Source organism: Elgaria multicarinata, chromosome 1, assembly GCF_023053635.1.
Source record: "Elgaria multicarinata webbii isolate HBS135686 ecotype San Diego chromosome 1, rElgMul1.1.pri, whole genome shotgun sequence".
NCBI lineage: Eukaryota > Metazoa > Chordata > Lepidosauria > Squamata > Anguidae > Elgaria > Elgaria multicarinata.
In genome coordinates, this window is record NC_086171.1 from 174,249,137 (window position 1) to 174,273,045 (window position 23,909).

General features: G+C 40.5%; 1 protein-coding gene across 1 annotated transcript in view; it reads left to right on the forward strand.

Moving 5' to 3' along the window:
* TAFA3 (TAFA chemokine like family member 3) overlaps positions 1-17,040 on the forward strand; it is a 63,113-nt gene extending 46,073 nt beyond the window's left edge. The window contains exons 3-5 of the mRNA XM_063119564.1: positions 3,189-3,338; positions 11,079-11,203; positions 16,292-17,040. Of these exons, the coding sequence (XP_062975634.1) occupies positions 3,189-3,338; positions 11,079-11,203; positions 16,292-16,303 (287 nt within the window). The 3' untranslated portion in view covers positions 16,304-17,040. The remainder of the gene's footprint in view (positions 1-3,188; positions 3,339-11,078; positions 11,204-16,291) is intronic.
* The last annotated feature ends 6,869 nt before the right edge of the window (positions 17,041-23,909 follow it).

Here is a 23,909-nt window from a genome sequence, read left to right on the forward strand (position 1 = left end):
TTTAAGAATTTTATTTGATGATGATGATGATGATAATGATAATGATAATAATAATAATAATAATAATAATAATAATAAAAATAATAATAATTTCTTACCTGCCACTCCATTCTGATCGAGGCGGGAACAACAGTAAACGATAAAATACATAATACTCAATTAAAACATAATATACATTGTTAAAAACATCCTAAAAACATTTTAAAAACATCTTAAAATTCCACTGGATAGGCCTGCTGGAAGAGATCAGTCTTTATAGCTTTTTTGAATGCTATAACGTAGGCTTTGTTTGCTTAGTTTTTTAAAGACATAGAAGAAAATGCAAAGTGGGTGTAACATGATGTAGCATCTCCTTTTTCAAGTTACATCATGCTGGATAAATAATGTCTTCAGTTAATTGTTTTGTTCTTCCTGGTCTCGGAGCAGTCCTCCACTGGGGTTCTGCATGTATTCTAAACCCCTTGTCCTGCATTTGAAATTCTCTAGAAGATCCTGGAGAATAGATATAGATACCAGGTATAGATCCCAACTGTGGGATTGCATGATGGGTGACCACTCAAAGGTTAACAGTTACAGCTAAGCAAATTTTTAAACACAAACACACACCAAGACAAGGGAGATGTGATAAGTCCAATGTATTTGCAGGTTTGAAAAATATTGAATACAATAGTGTGAGAGAAATGACTACTTAAATTGGAACAGATAGCCCCTGAATGACAGGTGTATTATGAGATAAAAAGTAACTGCTTAAATGTAAAAATAATAATAATCTGTGGTAATAAGAAAAGACAGATCTTTGAGTTGAAGAAAGTGTTTCCCAGTTGAGTTCTCAAGAGCAAATCTCAAGACTGCTTTATTTAGTATTTTTGTTGACAACTTTAGCAATAGAAGCAAGAATATGTCAAGGAAATGACAATTAGTTGGGAAGAACAGTCATTTCAGTTGAGAATTGGGAAAGTATGCATAATGTATTGCGTGATTCATGAACTGAGCAACAGAAAGGGGGTGTGATTTAATAGTGCAAAGTGCAATAGCATGAACAGTTTTGGTGCTTGCTGGAAGTAACAGAGACAGATATAGAGGTTAAATTGCATGACATCTGTGAATTGCTAAAGTGATGATCTGCAAATGCACTTGCAGATGGAATCCTGAATCCTGCTTTCGTTATCCATGTCCCAAAGGAATACATGGGGCTTTAAATGTTAATACCATGGGGTTCCACGGGGCTCTATCTTATCCCCTATGCTGTTTAACATATACATGAAGCCACTGGGGAGGTTATCCAGAGATGTGGACTGAGGTGTCATCAATATGCGGATGATACCCAGCTCTACCTTTCCTTTTCATCAAACTCAGGTGAGGCAGTGGCTGTTCTGAACCAGTGCCTGGGCACGGTAATGGACTGGATGAGGGCTAACAAACTGAGACTCAATCCAGACAAGACGGAGGGACTGTTAGCGGGTGGTTCATCTGTCTGGCGAGGTGATGTTTGCCCTGTCCTGGATGGGGTTGCACTCCCCCTAAAGGATCAGGTCCGTAGTTTGGGGGTGCTCTTGGATCCAGAACTGTCATTTGAGGCACAGGTGTACTCAGTGGCAAAGAGCACCTTTTATCAGCTTAGGTTGATATACCAACTACGCCCTTATCTGGACAGAGATAGCCTAGCTACAGTTATCCATGCTCTGATAACCTCTCGTTTGGATTACTGCAATGCGTTATACGTGGGGCTGCCTTTGAAAATGGTCTGGAAGCTTCAGCTGGGCAAAACAGGGCAGCCCGTTTACTAACAGGAACTGGCCGGCGAGATCACATTACGCCAGTCCTTTTACAACTTCATTGGCTGCCAGTCCAGGTCCGGGCCCGATTCAAAGTGCTGGTATTGACATTTAAAGCCCTAAACGGTTTGGGGCCAGGTTATTTGAAGGAACGCCTCCTCCCATATGTACCTGCCCAGACCTTAAGTTCATCTACAGGGGCCCTTCACAGTGAGTCCCTGCCAAAGGAAGTGAGGCAGGTGGCTACTAGGAGGAGGGCTTTCTCCACTGTGGCACCCTGGCTGTGGAATGAGCTCCCCAGAGAGGTCCGCCTGGCACCTACACTGTACTCCTTTCGTCGCCAGCTGAAGACCTTTTTATTGTCTCAGTATTTTAACACTTAATTTTAACTTAAATTTAAATTTTACTGTCCTAACTTTGTATTTTAATCTTATATCAATTTTGCTGCATGGTTTTATCCTGGTTGTGCTTTTTATATTGTATTTTTTGTATTTGTGCTTTTAACCTGTTGGTTGTTTTATTATGGTTTTAATTTTTGTGAACTGCCCAGAGAGCTTCGGCTATTGGGCGGTATAAAAATGTAATAAATAAATAAATACACTTTTAAAGTTGGGACAGAAGTATAAGAATGAAGGAATGGGAGTGTAGAAGGTCACCTCTAACTTTAAAGTGTATCTGGGGAAGCAAGTGTCATAGCTCTGGCTTCAACTTGATTCCCATCACATCAAGTGTGATGGGGTGCATTTCCCCCCTGAATTTCTGGTCATGCTGGGATTATGAATGGAGTGAAGCAGTGAGTAGGATGCTCAGCTGTCTGGATAGTTAGTACGTAAATGTAACTTTTTGTGATTTAACCACCTTACATCCAGGCAGCTGGTTGACTAGCAGAGATTACTGCTAGAATATCTTCCCAATGAGCTCTTACAAATCAAAACCTTTTGTCGAGGGGCCATTTTATGGACTCTGCATTAGCCATGGGCTCTATCTTTAGAATTAATGATCTTTTACACATTCTAGCTTATCTGCTGAGCACATTTTACATTGCTTATTATTATTATTATTATTATTATTATTATTATTATTATTATGAATGCCAGCTATTCTTCCAGAGTAAGCTAAACCGTAACTGCCCAGTGACAATTTGTGAATGGTGTGACTCAATTCTTGTACTGTTCCTACCTTTTTGTGATATCTGGCTCCTGAGAAATTCTAACTCTTTTTTTTTTTACTCCTTTGCAATATATGTTAACTAATGAAGTAAGGTTTTAAAACCTGTTTGGCTTTTTACTCTGTGCCCCATTTGTTTCACCACACTTTCAGTCTATGTGGCCTATTTGCTTCTCTAACGTAAGTGCGTGATCCCACTTGACTACCACATGCCTGTGCAATTTGCCATGCTTTCCTTCCTTGCAGTGCACATAGAGCCTGGCACATGTGAAGTCATTGCTGCCCACAGATGCTGCAATAAGAACAAGATTGAAGAACGCTCACAAACAGTGAAATGTTCCTGCTTTCCAGGTCAAGTGGCTGGGACAACACATGCTGCACCTTCATGTGTAGACGGTAAGTACGCACGCCTCTGTAAATGAGCATTTGGGTTTGGGAGAAGCTGTCCAATGGATGGAAAGGGTACACTCATAGCTCTTGAGCCTTTAAGTCCAGATAGGTGTGCCTGCTGGAACACCTACATCAAAGACTTCAAGTCCTATAGTTTAAGCGACAATCTGTAATCATCTTCAAAAGACCCAAACCAATACAGATTTGTCATTTTGGGTCTGAGCCCCAAATCAGGCCCCAAATGAGGACTCTAGTACTTGTGATGCCTTCGACTAGTGGACCACATCCATTTTCACCCAGATATATGTGTTGGGGATATACTCGTTAGTTTCCTGCTTATCCTAGAAATCTGAGGCCACCAACACCTTGTTCTTGTTGGCAAGTGATGGGCAAACTCTCCTGTGGCCTGTTTGCACTCTGCTTGCTAGACTCCTGCCAGTTGCCTGACCCCACAAGCCAGGATTTCTGCAAATTGTCAGCTGGGAATAAATAATGGAATTTGCTTACAATTCCAGGCGTACAGGAGCATTTGGGCCTGCAATTTTTCACAAATTTGTCTGTTTTTTATGTTTTATTGTCTGTTTTTCTTATGTTTTTATATTTTGTATATCAGTTTTTAATGTTTTAATCTTTTGTGAACAGTCCAGAGAGCTTCAGTTATGGAGTGGTATGGAAATGTCATCATCATCATCATTATTATTTCTGTATATATATCCAGCTGTATATATTTCCAAATTTGTGTAAATCCTGATTTGTGCAAATAAACCCACCACTAAGTCTAGCCAGCTTAGGGATCTGTGAGCTGGTGTCTGGGGGCTGAACTGGTGAAAGTGCTCTGAGCCACATCCCCAAACTGTATTCCTCCGATATCCCTAAATCAGATGTGGGATAGAAAAGTACAAAACAATCCAGCAACCTCAGGCCAGTCTCAGCACCTTTGTCAATAGTGCGGTGAGATATGGGCAACCTTACTATGGTCCTCTTAGATCCTTAATCATTTATCCAAAATGGTATGTTATCACTGCTCTTTTAAAAAAAGGTAAACTGGTGTAGTTAAGTGCATAGCTTATAATTTCAGGTAGTGATCTTCCTTTCTCCCAGGTAAAGCAAGACTGACATGGCAAGAGAATATAAACTATGGACCCCAGCATATATTATATGGAGAGGATTGGCTTAGAAGGGGTCTTTCCATGATCTTTCAAATTCCTGTACTTTTGCAGATCATGGCAGCACAAATGATCAGCTTTGTGTTTACTGAAAGATATTTTCTAAAAAGATTACTTTTGAAATAAATGGTGTCTGGGTTGAAACTTTAAATATTCAATTATCCCAGTTTTGGATTCTGAAGCTAATACCGAACACCTTTGTATGAATGCTTCTTAGTTTAAGTCAGAAAGAGATTCACTTCACAGGATTCTGTCTCTCTCTGGCCTTAGCTAGACCTAAGGTTTATCCTGGGATCGTCCCGGGGTCGTCCCTGCCTGCTCCCGGGATATCCTGTGTGTCATTTACATGAACAGGGATGACCCCGGGATGATCCCTGGATAAACCTTAGGTCTAGGTAAGGTCTCTCTCTCTCTCTCTCTCTCTCTCTCTCTCTCTCTCTCTCTCTCTCTCTCTCTCTCTCATTGTCCCAAAGTAGCCAAGGCTGCTTGGCCCAGAAGGTCTGCCATTGATTTTTGACTCATGAAAACCTGTTACTGCAATGTAGATGCAGAACACATGAATAAAACCATGCTGTCTAATCACCTGTGCAAAGCACTAAAAAAATGCAGCCCATCTATATTTTATTGAGCAGTGTCATTCTGGATCTATCTGAAGTGGCTGGAAGCCTCTGCTGGTACATTATTGATTGGCTTGGCAGCTTGGCTGGTGCAAATGGATTTGTACATGATGCCAAGAAACTACTTAAAACACACAGGATACAATTCCCATGAAAGACTGCATCCCCAAGCAGCCTCACTCAGGTGCTTCCTTTTCTGTGAGCCAAGCATTTCCCCTAAAATTATCCACTGGAATTCCATTGAAATGATCGTGTAGGCATGAGCTGCAAACCAGACATAAAGTTTTTACAGACACTCAGCATACCTCAGCAAATAAAGTGCAAAGAGAGCAGAAAAAGAAATTGCCAAGTTTTCTAGTGTAACATAATGTATAGCATGGCTATTGTCTTCCTTCATTCTTCAAGCTCTTGATTGAGCTGTTGTGGTTCCATGGAATGCTCAGAAGAATTCTAACTTCTCAGGTGAAAGCTGTCAATGATCCACAGTTTCTAGGAAGGAAGTGGAAGGCCAGTTAGGGTGAAAGGAACCTCACACAGAGAACATGGACAAGATGAGAAAGTGTCATATGCAAAAAGGAAGTGTCATGTGTGAAGCAGCCCTTTAGTGTCCTATTTCTGCATCTGTTCTGTCTTTCTGCTAGTGGCGTACCCCATAGAGGAACAGATGCAGGAATGCTGGGATACTAAAAGGCTTCTTCACAAATGACACACTATACAGTGTGGCTTCCTAACACACATGTCTGATATTCATGCAAAACACGTGGGTGTATGTATTTCTACCCACAGGAGAAAAAGAGTATGAAGCAGGCCCAGGTGGTAGGGACATAATGAAGCAGTCAGCTCACAAGCAGGATGGTTGAAGGAAGGGCACTAGGCTGCAAACGAGGAAAAATGGGTTGGAGGAGAAGGAGGGTGGAAGGAAGGCCAAAAAGTAACTGGAGTGGGGAAAATTTTGACACAGAAGGGTGTTATGTGCTTTCGGGAGGGAGGGAGTAGACAGACAAGTGATATTTGGAGACTGAGAGACCAAGACCCAAAGGGGCAGAGAGGGCAGAGATGCACTATGTGCAAGACTGAGGGAATTGAATTCCACACCTCGATCTGAGCCACCTAGCCCAGCTTTCTCCCACCCTCTAGATATGTTGGACTAAGGGATGTAAAATTTTTGGAAGAGCTTCAGTTAGATTTTTAAAAGGTGAACACATTTTTATTTTCTCAGCATTTTAACAGTCTATAAATTTAATTTTAACTTTGCTGTTTTAAATTTGTATTTCTGCACTGCTGCTGATTTTATCCTGGTTGTGCTTTTATATTGTATTTTATATCATGCTTTTATACTGTTTGTTTTATACTTTGAATGGTTTTAATTTTTGTGAACCGCCCAGAGAGCTTTGGTTATTGGGCGGTATAAAAATGCAATAAATAAATAAATAAATAATGATGTTTTGTTAAACCAAGCTAGGATCAAGCCATGCTTTATGAGTCTAGCTTGTTAATAAACCATAATTTAAACTAAGCAGAGTTTTTCAAGTTTAGAAGTAATGGCCCTGTTCAGACAACATGCCAAACCATGATAGTTAAGCATTTTGAGCTAAACATGATGGCTTAGTGTGTTGCGTGAACCCTGACTTAGTGTGTTATGCAAACTATTCGTAACCATGGTGGCTCTATAACCATGGTTTAAACATGCTCTCTAACCACTTGTTGCAAAAGGGTTAGCAGCCTAACCATGGCTTAGCTTGTTGTCTGAACAGGCTCAAAGAGATACTGTGGTTAGGTTAAAATAGTGCGCTGGAGGACAGGGAAAACACATGAGCCGAGGCTCAATGCTCATAGTTTAGTGCTCAGCATATAACACTAATCAATGGTTTAGCTTTATGTCTGAAGCTGGCCAATCTCTTTTCTGTTCCTCCTTTCAAGACTTTTCATTTTTGTATCCTTGCCTTTGCATTGCAGCTGTGTTGCCTTCAGTTGCGAATGAGCTGAGTGGTGGGCTGGGTGAAATCCATGTGTGCAGCTTTGGTGCTAGTGGAGCGTGGGCTGAGTTCTTTTTCTTGGCATTTGCGCTTCTGACTAGTTTCCCAAAAAATCCTTTGCATTTGAGGGTACAAGCCATGAGAAAAAGCAGATATTGGTGTGATTAAATTACACACAGGTACCTGCCCCGGTACCAGTCAGGCACAAAATCTCTACTGCAATTAGCCACTCAAGGTTGCTTGCTCTTGGTTGGTTGTCATTAATCTGTCTTTTGTCTTTAAAACTGTCACAAACCAGGAAAGCTCTAATGCTGCAAGACATCTCTTTTCACCAATTCCATCATGGTGTGTGCTTCCTACCAACTTTATTCAATCCTTATCCCTCCGTTATTAATGGAACACTGGTGTTGTTTCTTTGTGTTTCTTCCTTCCTGGCCTGGAAGGGTTTGACTGATGGTCCTTATGACTTTGATCATGTTACACTGAACTCTGGGTTGCTATGGAGATGGGCTTGGTTATGGGCTCGCCTTCAGATAATTTTGATGGCCCACTGTAGGTTGACACAGTCCCATAGTCTGTAGAGAAATAACCACTAAAATAAGTTTGTGGACTGCTCTGTTGGATTGCTATTCTGGCACTACATCCTTGGGGAGTGGGAGATGCGATAATGCTTCCTCGAAAAAGTCGTCACACTGCTTTCTGCTTTTAGTTTGCTCCAGTCTAAAGACTCAGTGCAATGTGGATTTCCCCCAGTAAAAGAGAATGCCGCAGAACTGTCAGAAATATAATCTGATCTCAGAAGGAGCTAAGCTAATTCTAGTCTACTGAGTTTAGCTGCCCACCCATCTGGTCATTTATTATTTCTACCGTATTTTCAATTGTCCAGTGTTTTGCAGTTTGTATCTCTTTTATCCTTGCGATAATCCTGTAAATTAGGTTATGCTTCACACACGGTACTTTCTATGTTGGGGAAATGCATGAAACCTACATGTAGATCATCATGTGATTACTGCAAGTGAATATGCATGCAGTCAAATTCATATATTATCAAGCTGAAGTTGTCGACAGCTTCCCAGTACATGTATTTTATGCGCATGTGCTTCTTGCATGTGATTGCCCTATGACTGCAAGGTTTCCATGGACAGTATCCAAGTCAATGCTAGCCCTATCATAAATTATGTTGCACTAGTGTAAGCAACCTCCAGCACAACACCAACAGTGCTAGCTGGCATGACAGGTTTTCTGTGAACCCATGGCATCAGCTAATGCTATTGGCATTGTACTATAGGTTGCTTATACTAGTGCAACATAATTTACGTTAGGAGTAGTGTTGACTTCGTTACTGCCCTGTGCATTTTTCTACATGGAAGTGCTTTTCTCATGGAAAAAAAATGGAGGGAAGCAGCTGTGAGAGATATGTCTGAAACATTTTATTTATGATACATGGAAGTTGAGATCCCCCAGAACCACCATCCTGGGGGTCCTCAACACCAGGTCCGAGACAACCTCCGTCAGCTCAGGCAGGGAGACTGTGGGGCAGCGGGGTGGACGGTACACCAGCAGAATCCCTAATCTGTCTCGAGTACCCAACACACAGTACAAACATAGCCCCCTCAAAACATAATGGGCTTAATGGCTGAGCAACAATTTTCTTCTGAGCCAAGTCCAAACACAATATTCTAACCATATCACCACATTGTCCTCAAATGAATTTAATGGGAGTTCTGGAAGTTATTTGCTTGCAACTTCTTGCCACCTTCTCACATACCTATATTATCCCTTGCAAATATTTAATTGGTGCTGTTTTTTAAACACCCACCCACTGCAAAATGAAAATGCAGTGGAGGAAGGAAGGGATGCCTTGTGGTACATTAGAAGTGAAAATAAGCTAGCATTTATGGGTAAGACCAAAAGAGCTGAACTGATGATGTAGTACAATTGGGATGTAGGCAAGGTAGATCAGTGAGAAGACATGTAGGGTTCCCTAGAGAGGCCTGTTAAGCTTTCTTTTTATATAGTTTTGGGCTAACAGTCTTCTGACAGTGTCAGTGAAAAGTAGCCACAGGAGGCTGTGAGTTTAACCAGTGGAACAATGGGGAATGGACTGGCTTAACCCTTTTCTCTCTGGCCATTTTTTTCCTGGCTCAAAATGTCTGCTTTTCCTCTGACATCTTCAATTAAAAAGATTTCTCCCAGTGGAAAAGTAACTATGGAGGAGGGGTGGTTTTCAGTAGGAAAAGATGAAGCACACCCACCATGAAACCCAACCACTGTTTTGTTTGCTCAACTTCAGAGCCTTCCATAGTGCTTTATATTAAAAGTGTCTGGAAAATGTTGTATTTGTCTGCCGTGAAACATCTAGTTTGGTTCTCAGACACCAGTTATCTGGCTAGTCTCTTTTAACTGTTTTGCTGTGGATTTGTAGTAGCAGGCCCTGATTAATATGAACGATTGGATGCTTTAATTTGTATTAACATGTTTTTATGAGGTACCTGTACAACTAAGCAAGTACAATGGTAGAAAAAGGCCATTTTGAACTTGTAAAAATAAACAAATCTCTTCCTTAGGCACTCTGTTCCAATTTTTCTTGCACCACTGCACTTTATGGCTTTTGAGCATGTCCACCATGGAGAATGGGCATTAAAATGGCAGCTGTGGTTCAGTGAAAGCAAGTGTAAAGTGATGCACATGCTGGAGTGGGAGGGAAGGATCCTAACTTCACATATGTGCTGATGGTGACTGATCAGGATAGGGATCTTAGGGTTGTGGTGGATAGCTCAATGAAAATGCCGACCCACGTGTGGCTGCTGTGGAAAAAAAGGTGAATTCCATCTTAGGCCTTAGCTAGACCTACCTGCTATCCCGCGACAGAGGAGGGAAGATCTCGCGTTGTGTTTAACACGAGATCCCACCTTTATTTACATGCGAGGCGCGACAACCTCAGGAGAGGCGGCGCGCCCGCCATTTTTTAATTTCTTAAAGGGGAAGCAGTGCACGAATGCTCGAGTGCTAAAGGTAAGTTGTTGTTTTTTAATTTAAATTATTTCCCTTGTTCTCCCCACCCTACCCCTGATGGGCGCAGTACTCCTGAGGAATCGTGTGGAGCCGGTTCAACCCGCGGCACCTGGCCACACATTCCGCGGTATCGGGCTCAGCCCGGGACCATGGAAAAACTGGGACCAAAGGGGAGGGCTATATCCTGGGGCAAGAGAGGGATGAGCCCTCCCTGATCCCAGGATCCCCTGTGCATCATGTGGATGCACGGGGATGATCTTGGGGTTCGCCCTGGGATAAAGCCCCGTCTAGCTAAGGCCTTAGTGATCATTAGGAAAGGGATCAAAAATAAAACTGCTGAATTGGTAATGCCTCTATACAAATCCATGGTGCCACCACATCTAGTTTACCTTGTACAGTTCTGATTGCTGCACCTCAGAAACGATATTTGTAGAGCTGGAAAAGGTGCAAAAAAGTGCTACCCTTTCCCTATCACATCAGCTGTTCTTCTGTAAAGAATGTTAAAATCAAAACATAAGAATTGTGCTGGATCAGAGGTCACGCGTGGCCAACCAGCTGCCTATGAGAAGCCCACAAGTAGGACTTGAGTACAGTAGCACCCTGGTAAATAGAAGCATACTGCGTCAGATACAGGAGATGGCACATAGCCATCATGACTAGTATTCACTAGTAGTGATAATGCCATATGCATGTACAGCTATATGCTTTGTGGCTTTAGAAGCCCTCAGCAATTATAGTTTCCGGTTGAATGGTAACACTGAGACAGGGCCCCCAGTAGGGCATGGCCAACAAGGAATGTCAGGAATAGAGTTAGTGGACTCTGACGCATTTCCTGCTCACATATTCGCAGAATCTGTTGGTAATTTCTTGGTCTACACCAGGGGTGCAGAATCCCTTTCAGCCGTTGTGCCTAGCCTTCTGTTGATGTGTTGTTGTTGTTTAAAATATCATATGCCATTTGTTTCCCCCTAGCTTCAATCGTGCTTCAGAAGTGGTGGTGCCAAATGCAGCCATGTCTAGAAGGAGAGGAATGTAAGGTGCTACCAGATTTGTCCGGATGGAGCTGCAGTACTGGAAACAAAGTAAAGACAACCAAGGTATTTCTTCGTTTGATTTCTGTTTGAAGTGATGTTAATCCAAAGGGAGTGAGAGAAGGCCCAGTTGAACAGCCTCTTTTTACCCGCCAAAAATCAATTTTTGTCACTCCTTTGATGAGATCCACATAGTGGGAAGTGTGGTGAATTGCAGTGTATTGGGTTCATTCATCACTTGAGGGCTAAGAAAACTGAACTTTAATGACATATAGTAGCATGAGAACCCTGTTGTGTGCCTAAAACATTCACAAGACTCTTGAATGGGGCTATCAATAGGAAGTGAATACAATCATGGGGATATCAATAGGAAGTGAATACAAAAATCAGTTTGTGAGCAAATTACGCAAAGGGTGAGGTTGTGCCTGACAAAAATCTCAGTGTGGCTTGAAACTTGTAAGCAAACCTATTATTATTATTCTGGTATTAGGGAATGACTTTACTTTTTGTGTCTGTTGTTTGTTGTTAGGCAGCTACTATATTGCCTAACTGAGAAGGTTTGCCCTGGCAGGAGGTATGGCAAGGGATTAGTGGAAGAAGCTGTTTGTCAGGAGAGCTGTGGAGCTCCACAATGGATGGAGTGACAGATACTTTAAGAGAACTCAAAAAACTTTAGATGCAATAGACATTTCAAATGAGATTGTACAAAAGACACAAGAAGCACAAGGTACTTCCTGTTCTCAATAGACGTATGCACACACTCTGTCTGTCTGTCTCCACCCCACCCCCGGCCCTCTCTCCCTCATATACCTTGACGTCATGTCTGAATCTGCTCTGGGAAACCTAAGGCACTACCCTAGTTGCAGGCTAATTTTGCTTCTTGTTTTTAAAACATGCAATTAAAATATGTGATTGAGCTTCTTAGTCTAAAGTTCATACAAGCTTATTCTGAACAAAACTTTTTTATTCAAAATGGGGAATTATCTGTTTGTTTGTTTGTTTGTTAACTCACAAGTGGGGCCTGTAACAAAATGTTGCAGTGTGAAATGCTCCTGTACATGGTTCCAAATGCCCAGCCAGCCAGTCCCACTTCCAGGATACTTCATTCCATTTCCCCTTCCTGTTTTTTTGTGTTTCCCTGAACTTGTTAATATCTCCCTCTTGTCTCTCAGTGGCCCATTTTGGTACAACCTGTCAGTTTACTGTTAGAAGGAGTGATCTGAAGACACATCTCTCACTAGAATCTACATAGTAATAATATTTTTTAAAAAATCTAGAGTTGGGGAGAAAATTGAGGGAAAGAGGACTTTAACACACATGTTACCATACGTTTTCTAAGCAGAGCTAAATAACGTTTTCCTCAAAAATGGAAAACAATTATTCTTATCCACTGAAGAGAACTCCATTCAGGCATTTTTACCAGAGTTATCCCCATATATCCCACCTAGCATTCAAGAGCAGGATAACAAAATAAGAAGTGACAAGCATAGTGCTGATAATAAAATGTCAGTTGCCTCGTCGAAGCACTCATGATCCAGCAGATGGAGATGGAAATGGATTTTCAGGTCTTCTCTTCTAATGAGTGTTTAGCAGTAACATCTCTTGCTAAAGCAGGGAACGTGTAGATGAAGTTCGTCACAATATCCCAATGCACTTAATAGTAAGACTTCTGCCAGCCCCACCGCCTGCTGCAGCAGGTTCCCTATTCTTTGCATCGCGATCCAGCTGAGGATTTTCCAACCTGTCACAGCTCCTCCAGTCGGGGCAATCATCTGTGACAGAGAGCTACATGATTATTATTTTCATGGCTTGCTGAATACCCCGAAGAACAAGGTATAATTAAAATTTTATCAAACTCATTAGTAATTACATGTATGTCATGGTTAATCAGTTGCATAATTTTGTAATCATTGTTCATACAGTCGAGCATAATTATTCTTCGCGCTTTGCTTGCTTCGTGCTTCCATCTCCATTCCACACAAACACCCCATAAAAAAATATCCTGTAAAATAGCAATCTCTTGTTTCTTCCTTATCTTTTGCTCTACAAATAACATGTTCACACCAAAGTGGTTTAAAAGGAAAGACAGAAAAAAGAATATCAGAGCTGCCTCTGTTGACTCAGACATCAAAACACTGCTGAGTAATCTAATCATCTTCACACCACCAACCATGTTTTATCTGTTGCCCCTTTCAGTTTGCTCATTTCCCACTTTTTGTAGACGCATTGCCTTTTGGTGTCATTCGCCTCCTCGTGGTGTGTTCTCGGAATGCTGAACTCTTGGCAGTAACCACTTTGGTCCACAGCCACCCTCACATTCTGGCTTACCCTTCCAACAGGGGTTTCTTCATGGCATATGTCTAAAAAAGCCTTGATCCATCTTTCACTCTAGTCTGTATGAACTGCAGAGGCAAATTGCAAACTGCAGCCGCTGGAAACAATGGAACATAGCCCAGTCTTCATTAGTTGGGTCAACATGGGGGGCAGCCTGTTCACAGCAGCAGGAGATGGACGGGTTTTCATGCACGTGCTCCTGCTGCACAGAAATGGCAGGAGTTGAAAGAACAAGAGAGGGCCTGATGCTGATGCTGTTGCCATAGAGAGGCAAGGCAGAGCCCAATAATAAGCAAGATGAGGAAGACAGGTGAGGGACCCACCTAGGGTTTGATGAGCTCTGCAGTGACAAGGGAGAAAATCAGTCATCACAAAGGGGATGTTTCTGCTCAGCTGGTCCCGTTGATACTCCTGCCACCTTCAATAATTTGTGAAGAGATGCTCCCCGTATTATTTTTTAAAGACACAACTACTTTTTCTCTGTTCTAGCATATATAGGCAGTGTGGGGAAAATCATTTCCTAAGAATATCTGCATTTGAATATTAGAAAGTGATTTCTGTCTGGAAAATGGATATGTTGGGGGAGGGTTGCCTTTCCACCTCACCGTATCTCTGCAGCTACAAAGAGCAACACCGTTTTATGAATGGCTTTTCCTGATCTGGTCATCCCAGTCTCTGCATTAAAGCAAATGCCTCTGTTTGTTCTGTCCTCTTTGATATAACTGCTATGGTATTACGAGCTGGGCAGTTAAATAATAAGCATATCTTCCCTCCTTAGCCGTGGGTCCCTGCTGCGTACAAATTGAGCTCCTTCCCCCTCCCCTCCAATGCTCTCAGTTTGATCTGCCTGCCATTTTGCAATGGATTTGCTAAATTGTTCCTGCCCGAATGTGTCTCTTGTTTGGCATGCACACAAGGCCAGGGATAGAATTTAAATAGCAATATTTCCAAATGCCTCCACAGTTCTGATGGCTGCCTTGACAGAAATCGCTAGTCCTACTGTGAAATCCATAAGAGAGGACATTGTAATGGGTAAATAGGGTATGGAATGTCTGAAACCTATAAAATCATCCACAGCCATCGGAATAACCTAGCATTTCAAAGGCTGAAACACAATTTTCAGGCTGCTCCTTAGGGAGAATTTGTTTAGCTTATTTACTGTGTATACAGGGCATGTGGAATCAAAGCCAGGTAGACATAGGGGTTCACATAAACCATTACCTGCATACCAAAGAGAATTTCCCCCTTTCTGTCCTGCCAAGGGCTTTTATTAACACTTTTTCTCATCAAGTGCATATGCATTTCCTTTAAATTATTTTGTGCATACTTGGTTTTTCGTTGCAGACAGAATAATGTAAGGGCAGCTATGCTAGATGAATTTTAAATTTTAAAAGAATTATCTTGCACTTTAGCTGCTGAAAAGGTCACTTAAGGTAATCTTTGAACTAGAAGCCAAGAAGTGTTTGGGGGAATTAAATTTTTAAGAAATGTTAATATTTAAGCATTTGGGAATACATCCCCCTGCTTCCAAATAAATCTGTGCCCGCTCTCCCTCGGTACATCTGTCCTTCTTTGGTGTTGCTTTTGAATTTTGTGTACATGGTGGGCAATTGGATTGACTGGTATCCTCCATTGCCTTGCTTTATGGGCATACATGCAAGAGAATACATTTTATAGAAACATAGAATAGTAGAGTTGGAAGGGGCCTATAAGTCCATTGAGTCCAATCCTGTTCAGAGCAGGAATCCATCTTAAAGCATAACTAATAGATGGCTGTCCAGCTGCATCCTGAATGCCTCTAGACCTCCCTAGGGAATTGGTTCTATTGTCATACATCAGTTTTTCCTGATGTTCAGCTGGAATATGGCTTCCTGTAACTTGAGCCCATTGTTCCGTGTCCTGCACTCTGAGATGATCGAGAAGAGATCCTGGTTGGCTTGACTTAAAGCAGCAGCCATGCATGCAAATCCACAATAAGGTCAAATTCATAAGGAGGATCCTGTCTTAAGGGAATGCATCTATTTCATCAGATGCATTCAGTGGACATGGAAGGTTTTGGATATTACAAATGAAAGGCACTGGATTTAGCCATTTGAAGTGGGAATTCATCAGTCTCATGAAAAACTCACCCAATATGTGGCATCACGTGTCCACTTAATGCTTCTAATCTTCATACTACAATCAATGTGTTAGGTTTTGTTTGTTGTTGTTTTGGGCAGCTACAGGATTGTGCGAGTTGCAACAGATTAACATGGTTCCCCTTCTGACAAACATCAACTTTTAGACTAAAATTGTTGGCCTCTAACCATTGTTGACTTTCATCTGATTTTCTTCCCAGAACAATTTGGCTTTTTTTTTTAAAAAAAAATAATAATAAATCCCCACGGGTTAGTTTCGAAAATGTTGACTTATGATGAATACATGCTTCAGTCAACTAAGCCCTACAGAATAATTTCTGAAAAGAGTTTTGTTTGTTTGTTTGTTGGTGCTCATATAAAGGAAAAGAATAGATCAGGTCTATGGAAAGACAAATAATCTAAACATCCTTTGCAATCCTATGAAAAGCATGACTCATTCTCTCCATTCCAGTCATTTTGGCATAGAAGAGTCCATTGCCCACACAGAGTAGCCTGCAGGGGCTTCCCCATTTATCCAAGTGGAGGGAGAATCCCTGCATGTGCAAAAAGATGTCCTCTTCAAATGAAGTGAATTGGAAAGCCCATTCATGTATGACTGTGGTGTATGTACTGGAACGCATGTATCAGAAATTATTACATAGGTTGGCAGAGGTCTGTCTGATGCATTCTGTTTTATTCACAGGTCACACGGTAGACTTTGGAAGATCTGCTCGTGACAGATATGATGGGCATTGACATGGCCAACTTGGCAAAAAGGGCGCAACGTGGCCTTTGTTTAAGTGCAAGCTATTTCTTGAATGCTCTGCAGAGCTGGGAACAAGACGACTTTCTTGGCAAAGCATAGAATGCAATTGTGGCATAGGATGGCTTTTTTTAATGGGCACTTTATTGTTCTTCCTCAAGCATATCTGCCAAGGGAGTGGTGCCACAGTCTGCTCCCTCCTGCTAGAACAGCACCAAGGATTACAGAAAAGGGTTGACTGGGAAGAGATCTTGGAAAATTTCCTTTGTTTTTGAAGATTAAATATTGCATCAACTACTGATTCAGTGCAGCCTCTAAGGTATTTAACCATCAATTGCTACTAAGTCTACAGTTATGGGTCTTGAATGCAGTTACAAGAACTTCCTTCTCCACATTTTCCTTCCATGCTGTGGATGTACCTGCAAGAAAAATGCATTTCTTCCCCTCCTGCTCAGTTAAATATTGGAGTTCCATAGAATCTCTTGATGGCTACAGAGAAAAAGCAGCTTTCCTTCCTTTTAATTCTCCTGTGTCTGTAGGCTGGTTATGATGATTGCTAAGAGAATCAAGGTGTTGAATTAGTGTTGCGTTCACAGTTTAAAATAAAATGGGTGTTTTTACAAAAACTTCCGAATTTATGTTTTGTTGCTTTCATAGCAGACAGGCTTTGCGTAAGGGTTCTGGAAACAAAGAACCAAATTCTGATCTTGAGTTGTGTAAAACTAGGGGAACTCTGAGACAGACCACACAGCTGTTCCAACCTTTTATCTAGATACCAGCTTCAGATTCTTTACCTAGAGCATAGGATGATCAACATTATAGACAACAGCTCATTACACCTTGTTGGAAACACAAGAGATGAGAACAAATAGAGTGGATTCTGTTAGTTTTCCACAAGGATCAAGAAATGTTCACTCCTGGTCTTTCTCTCCCTCTCCTGATCAGGAATTTCTCTAACCAGGCTTATATTCTCATCTCTTTTGTTCCTTCAAAGTTACAGGGATACATTATTGTCAAATGTCTATTGAAATTTTAGAAAGACTGGTGTCCTCTTTTTCTTTGCTATGTTGTGTCTGGTACAGTCTGAATTTTACTTGGGAGGACTGAGAAAACTTAGTTACATATAGTATTAAATAAAGATTTGTACCTGGCAGCTGTAATGAGTGCAGATCCCTCTCAGGGACCGAATCATTGCTCTTAATAATCTGTTCCTCCAAACCAGAAAATATTATAAGGATTATGTTAAATTTCCCAGCTTATGATTTTGTTGGTTTTTCTTCTGATATCAAGGGTGGAGAGGATGGGGGCATCCACTTGACTTACATGGGTTAGGACAAGGTTTTGGAGAGGTGTTTTTCCAAGGAAAGTAGGGGAAATCAGCAGACACAAAGAAATGGCTTTGTTTAATGCATCTCAATTTTTGATATGCAGGAAATAGTGGAAATGCATATTCAGACCCTACTTAGCATTTCAGAGCAAATGGGAACATCAGGCATAGAAGGGACTGGCTTCCTTTGACACAAGTCACTGTTTATCTTTCCAAGTGGATTGTTATCCACTCCCAGTTAACTAACATCTGTAAACATGGTCCATGTCTGTGTCTTCTTATGGCTACCTTGATTCATGAAGGTCTGTTGATTTAACTTTGGAGTGGGGCTGAGAATGATTGCCTACCTTGCAAAGTATAACCCAAAGTGAACATGAGATGGATAAAATGAGATGGATTTCAGGTGTACCCAGGGAAAACAGAGTGGGCGAACAACTACGTCTTCATAACTCTGCCCTGACCTATACTGTTTTGCAGTGGTCTGGCCTCCATGCTGTGACTGTACGACCTGCTGACTTTGTTATCTAAACTTTTTTTTGTAACAGACTATGTTATACCTGCTTCAGATGCGATGTAAATACCAGACTGTGAAATATTAAAGTTCGTTTTAATCTCTGCAAGATGATTTGTTCATTTAAACATGAGAATATTTTTAGGTCAATTGGGGGAAATGGTTGTGAGCTTTCTGAAGTCATCTTTGAGTGAATGAAAAAGTGACGGAGCATTTTATCACATGCGGTTGGGGGTGTGAGGAGAAATGCCTTCAAAATCTGTTCTAATTTCAAACCTGTCTTTCTGTTGCTCTGTCTTCTGGCAAAGTGGTGTAATGTTTTACATTTCCTTGAATGTGAAAAGCCTAGAAAAATTGTTAGATTATATAACTGCACTGAGACAAATTAATTTATCTCTTTGGCCCTCTACATTTTACTCCTGGCTTTTCTTTGGATTCTAGATCTTGGGCTGTGTTTATTGTGTGGGAAAATTGAAGCAATTTCTACGTGCAGGAATACTAACATCCCACTCAAACACTTTGCAAAAGACATCACTGCCATTGGGGAAATTTGGCTAAAGTATTAGGCTTGCATTAATTTCATTAATCTTTAAGGCAGCTTTTAAAGTGAGTTAATGGACCGGTGAACCATCAAGGTTTTGCCAAACCTTGAAATGTGCATAAGCACTTTGAGAGTAGCTATAGACTGAAGATGGGTAGATTTATAATGCATCAAATCATACAGGTGTGTTTTTGTTAAGTCTGAAATGTCTCTAGAAAAAGTAAATGTTCAAAGCAGTGGGGGCCATAGACAGACTTTTTTTCTTAGTTTGCCTTCAGCTGTATTTCCTTATGCATAAGTTGCCAATCACATTCTTCAGAAGGGTAGATGAGTCACTGGTGGCTGAATGATTAAATTGTTGCCCTGGGGATGCTGATTAATTGGAAGGAAATGTACTTAAGACCAGCAGATGAGAGTATTGATGGTAGACATAGGCAGGAGGCAAGAGGAGACAGAAGCATGACAGGTACTAGGAAGCATTCATCAGATGTGTGTGTCCACTTTGGACAAATCCTGAATCCAGAACAGAAATGGACTGCTTTGGGGGTCCATCTAGTCCAGCACTCTGTTTACACAGTGGCCAATCAGCTGTTGACCAGGGACCCAGGGACCCACAAGCAGGACACTGTGCAACAGCACCCTCCCACCCAAGTTCCCCAGCAATTGTTTAATCAACTGGTTTTGGAAGCACGTGATTCATTGCATACATGTAGCAGCTCAGTATACTCTTTTTGCTCCTTCAGGTATGTATTTTTTCCAGAATATTGTTGATATTTTTCCTCCTCTACCTATACCCAAAGATGATAATGGCACTTAACATCTGCACCTCTCTGTTTTTGACATCTGAGTTAATTGTTGGGTCATCATTTCAAGTGAATGTATCTATGTGCATGCACATACACATGATTAAATGCATGCTTTTGTACTTAACCAGTGTTTTTGAACAAAACACCTGTACTTCAGCTTTGATACTAAAGAGTTTCCCCCCTTTTTTTCTTTGAAAACAATTCATGCTTGCTCAATGAGTGCTCCGAAGAAGTCAGGCTAGTATTAGGAAAGGGAAAAACTTTTAGATAATGACCCCTCCCCCCGATGATGTATTTGGAAGTAAAGTAGGCAGATTTTATTCATTTGAATATATAGCTTGCCAAAGGTTTAGAAGTAGGTAACAATGAATTAAATAGTTAACTGTAGCATCTATTGATAAACAAATCCAGTCCAAAAGCTGCAGATATTAAGTATTATTTACACACACACACACACACACACAGAGACAGAGACAGAGACAGACTTCTACTGAAGGCCCTCATATCTCAGACCTGAAATACAGTAGCTCTTGCAATTTCCTAATAATACTCAAGCTTAAGCAAGGATACATTATTATAATGCATGTATGCAGGACTACCAAAGTGAAGTTAGTACATGATGCTGCATGCTCTATTTTAACAAGTCTTAGTCATGGTAAACATATTAAACCTGTGTGGGCCAATTTGCAATAGCTGTTTTCTGCTACTGAGCCTGATTATAGGTGTTATTAAGCTATCCTTTAATTAGTTTCTAGGTCCAGTTCAAAGGGCTGATTTTGACTTCTAAAGCTCTCCCCTCAGTACCTGATAGAATACCACAGCACATACTTTAAGGTCACCTAGCAAAGCATTCTTCAAGTACCCTCTCATTCTGAGGCTCAGAGGAGGGCAACAAGAGAGAGAGAGAGAGAGAGCTTTTTTGGTGGTGGCTGTGACGTTACACCCCACAAGTCAGTTCCCTAATGTATGTCTAGGATTTTTAAGTCTATTGTGTTTAGAATGTTTACCTGAGTGGGTAGAGATTGAATATCTTAGGATGGGGGAGGAGAATATATAAAGGAATGACTGAGGTGATAGGGGTGGGTGTTTTTTTTATTTATTTATTATTATTATTATTATTATTATTATTATTATTATTGTTATTATTATTTATATAGCACCATCAGTGTACATGGTGCTGTACAGAGTAAAACAGTAAATAGCAAGACCCTGCCGCATAGGCTTACAATCTAATAAAATCATAGTAAAACAATAAGGAGGGGAAGAGAATGCAAACAGGTACAGGGTAGGGTAAGCAGGCACAGGGTAGGGTAAAACTAACAGTAGAAAGTAACAGTAGAAGTCTGCACAACATCAAGTTTTAAAAGCTTTAGGAAAAAGAAAAGTTTTTAGTTGAGCTTTAAAAGCTGCGGTTGAACTTGTAGTTCTCAAATGTTCTGGAAGAGCGTTCCAGGCGTAAGGGGCAGCAGAAGAGAATGGACGAAGCCGAGCAAGGGAAGTAGAGGCCCTTGGGCAGGCGAGAAACATGGCATCAGAGGAGCGAAGAGCACGAGCGGGGCAATAGTGTGAGATGAGAGAGGAGAGATAGGAAGGAGCTAGACCGTGAAAAGCTTTGAAGGTTAACAGGAGAAGGACTTTGGTTCGAGGGGAGAATTAGAGGATCAGGGTAAAGAGGGTTGTCTTTTGAGAGTAGTGTGCAGATAGTCAGTTGGTGTATATTAAACATTCCTGATAATAAAGAAAGTTCGAGAGTGAAGGTGTGAGAGAAAGGAAAGTGTGTATGAGAAGAGAGAAAGGATTGGATGAGAAGTTTTAACAAGGGTGAAAAGTTTTATTATGAAACAAAATTTGTGAACATTGAAATAAATTTTTATTCAGTTTGCTTTACTACCACAAAAATCCCATGTGTCTTCTTGGCATTTATCATCTGCAGTTATATACATATAACACCTGTTCTGACATTAATTCACCATCAGCACATATAATTCACAGCACATTATTTTATTCCTGAAATTATTCCTGTTTAACCCCTTTCTCCACATAGTTTGTAGAAAGGTGGTGTTTGTCCCTCACTTCAGGCTCATAAAGTGGTGGCACTTAGCTTGAGCAAGGAGTGTCCGTGGACAGGCCTGTTGTAAAAAGCCTGTGTCATTCCACACTCTGGAATGATCTCCCAATGGAAGCTGTCCTGGAGTCCACACTGCTGTCTTTTCAGCTCCATGCACAGACTTTTCTGTTCTCCCAGGTTTTTTAAAAAAGTATTTTATATATTTTATGATTTTAGTTCCTGCAACGTGGTTTTACCTCTTATACCAGGGGTGAGCATTTTGTGCCGCTCTAGTTGTTTTGGCCTAAACAATTAGAGCAGCGCAAGTTGCCAAATCTTATACCTAATATTATATTACATGCTGTGTTGGCACGTTTATTAGTTTTATATTATTGATTTTATTGTGTTGTTGTCTTGTTTTGTTTTAAATTTTAGACACCTAGAGAAATGATTTTTATGAGGAATTTCATGAAATAACTAACTAAATAAAGACCTAATCCAGCTGGCCCTGGCTTAGCCATGAGATTGTCTCCTCCCATATGAATCTTTCTGCTTTTCATGATCTGCTAGAAAGTCTTTGCTGTGAGTGGGTTCCTTCAATGTACAAAGTAAAATCTAGCGAGGCACAGGGCAAGGCATTTGTCTGTGCGTGTGCGTGCGCGCTAATTTTGGATTGGTCGCCTATCGACATCCACCAGACCACCTTATTAGTAATACTTAGGTGCAAAGTTAACTGCTTTTAATACTCCTTTGCCTTTTAAAATGCCTTTTATCGTTTAATCCATGTATTTGTTTAGAACATTTATATTCCACCATGGAACTCAAGGTGGCATACATGTGGTTCTCCCTTGTTTTGTTTTTATTCATACTGTTGTTTTATTATCTGAGTTTCTAACTTTGCTACAAATCATCTTGGGTTGGATCCAGAGTTGCTGTAAACGGAAGGACTCCTGTCATTCATGAATGGGGCTTAGGTCCATCAAAGGCTTTCCTCTGGAGGAATTTGCGCTGATCCCTCCTGCAGCTCTTAGCACCTTGTTCCATGCTGTTCAGAAGGGTCTCACAACAGTTTGGAGCAGTTTTTCAAGGATCAGAGGAATTGGCCAAAATCGCATCCCGACTTCCTCCAGTGGAGTTTTATGTGAGTAGAATTGTGCTGAGCACAAATAAGGGATCCAACCTAACGTGGAAGATGATAATTTTATATAATACTATTTATATTTAGTATTGTATTTTGATATTTTGTGTTGTTGTATTCATATTCATTTATTAATGTGTTTATGTTTGGTTATGTTGTTGTTTGATTTTATGATTGTAAACTGCCCTGAGGGCGTTTGTCAGGTGGGCAAATCTAACAAATAATTAAATATCATCATCAACTTTATTACGGTCACCATAACATTACAAACTTATATCAATTTTGTACCAATATGATGTCATGACTTTTCCCTTTTTTATATATATATATAATTTTATTTTTCTACAATACTTAAACATACACATTACATCCTCTCATAAAGAAAAAACAACAACATACTACATAATATTAAAACGTTGAATACATAATATCTTATCTAAATACATAATCAAAATTAACATAGAAGTGCACCCCCCACCTCGGGATCTCATTCCTGATTCCAGAATCTCATACTTTCTTCTGCTGGTGGTTTCCCACTTCCTTTAGAAAACACAAATATTAGGAACTGTTTCCAAATTCCTTCAAAATCATTTGATTTAGCTATACCTCTTCTCCATTTAATATTACTTGTCAATTTATCATTAATAGCTATATCTCATACTTCTTTATACCATGCTTCAATAGAATATTCCCCTTGAATCTTCCAGTTCCTAGCTACAATCAATCTTGCTGCAGTCAACAAGAATTTTGGGAATTGGCATTTGGTGAAATAGTATATGAAAACTGATGCTAGAAAAAAATGTTTTGTTTGCTAAACCTTTGGAGGCTAAATTGCACTGGTTTTCTTTTCTTTCTTTTTTAAAAAGATTTTTTCTGTAGTACATATTTTAATTTGTTATTTATTATTGGTTTTTGTATTTGCTTTTAATTTTTGCAAGATCATTTGAACTTCAGATGTACAAACAAACAAATGAATAAATAAATAGCAAAACTATAGTTACCAGGGTTTCTGTAAGACAGGAGGAAATCGCAAGTTCCCATTGCCAGTTTTATAGCCTTTCCTGAGTATTCAAGCTCTAGGTTTGCTTCACGGCATGAAAAATAACCAATCCCTTTTCTTTCCAAGTTATGCCCTTAGTGACTTTTGTGTTTGTAAACTGCCTTTCTTGGATGTTTCAAAGATAGGTT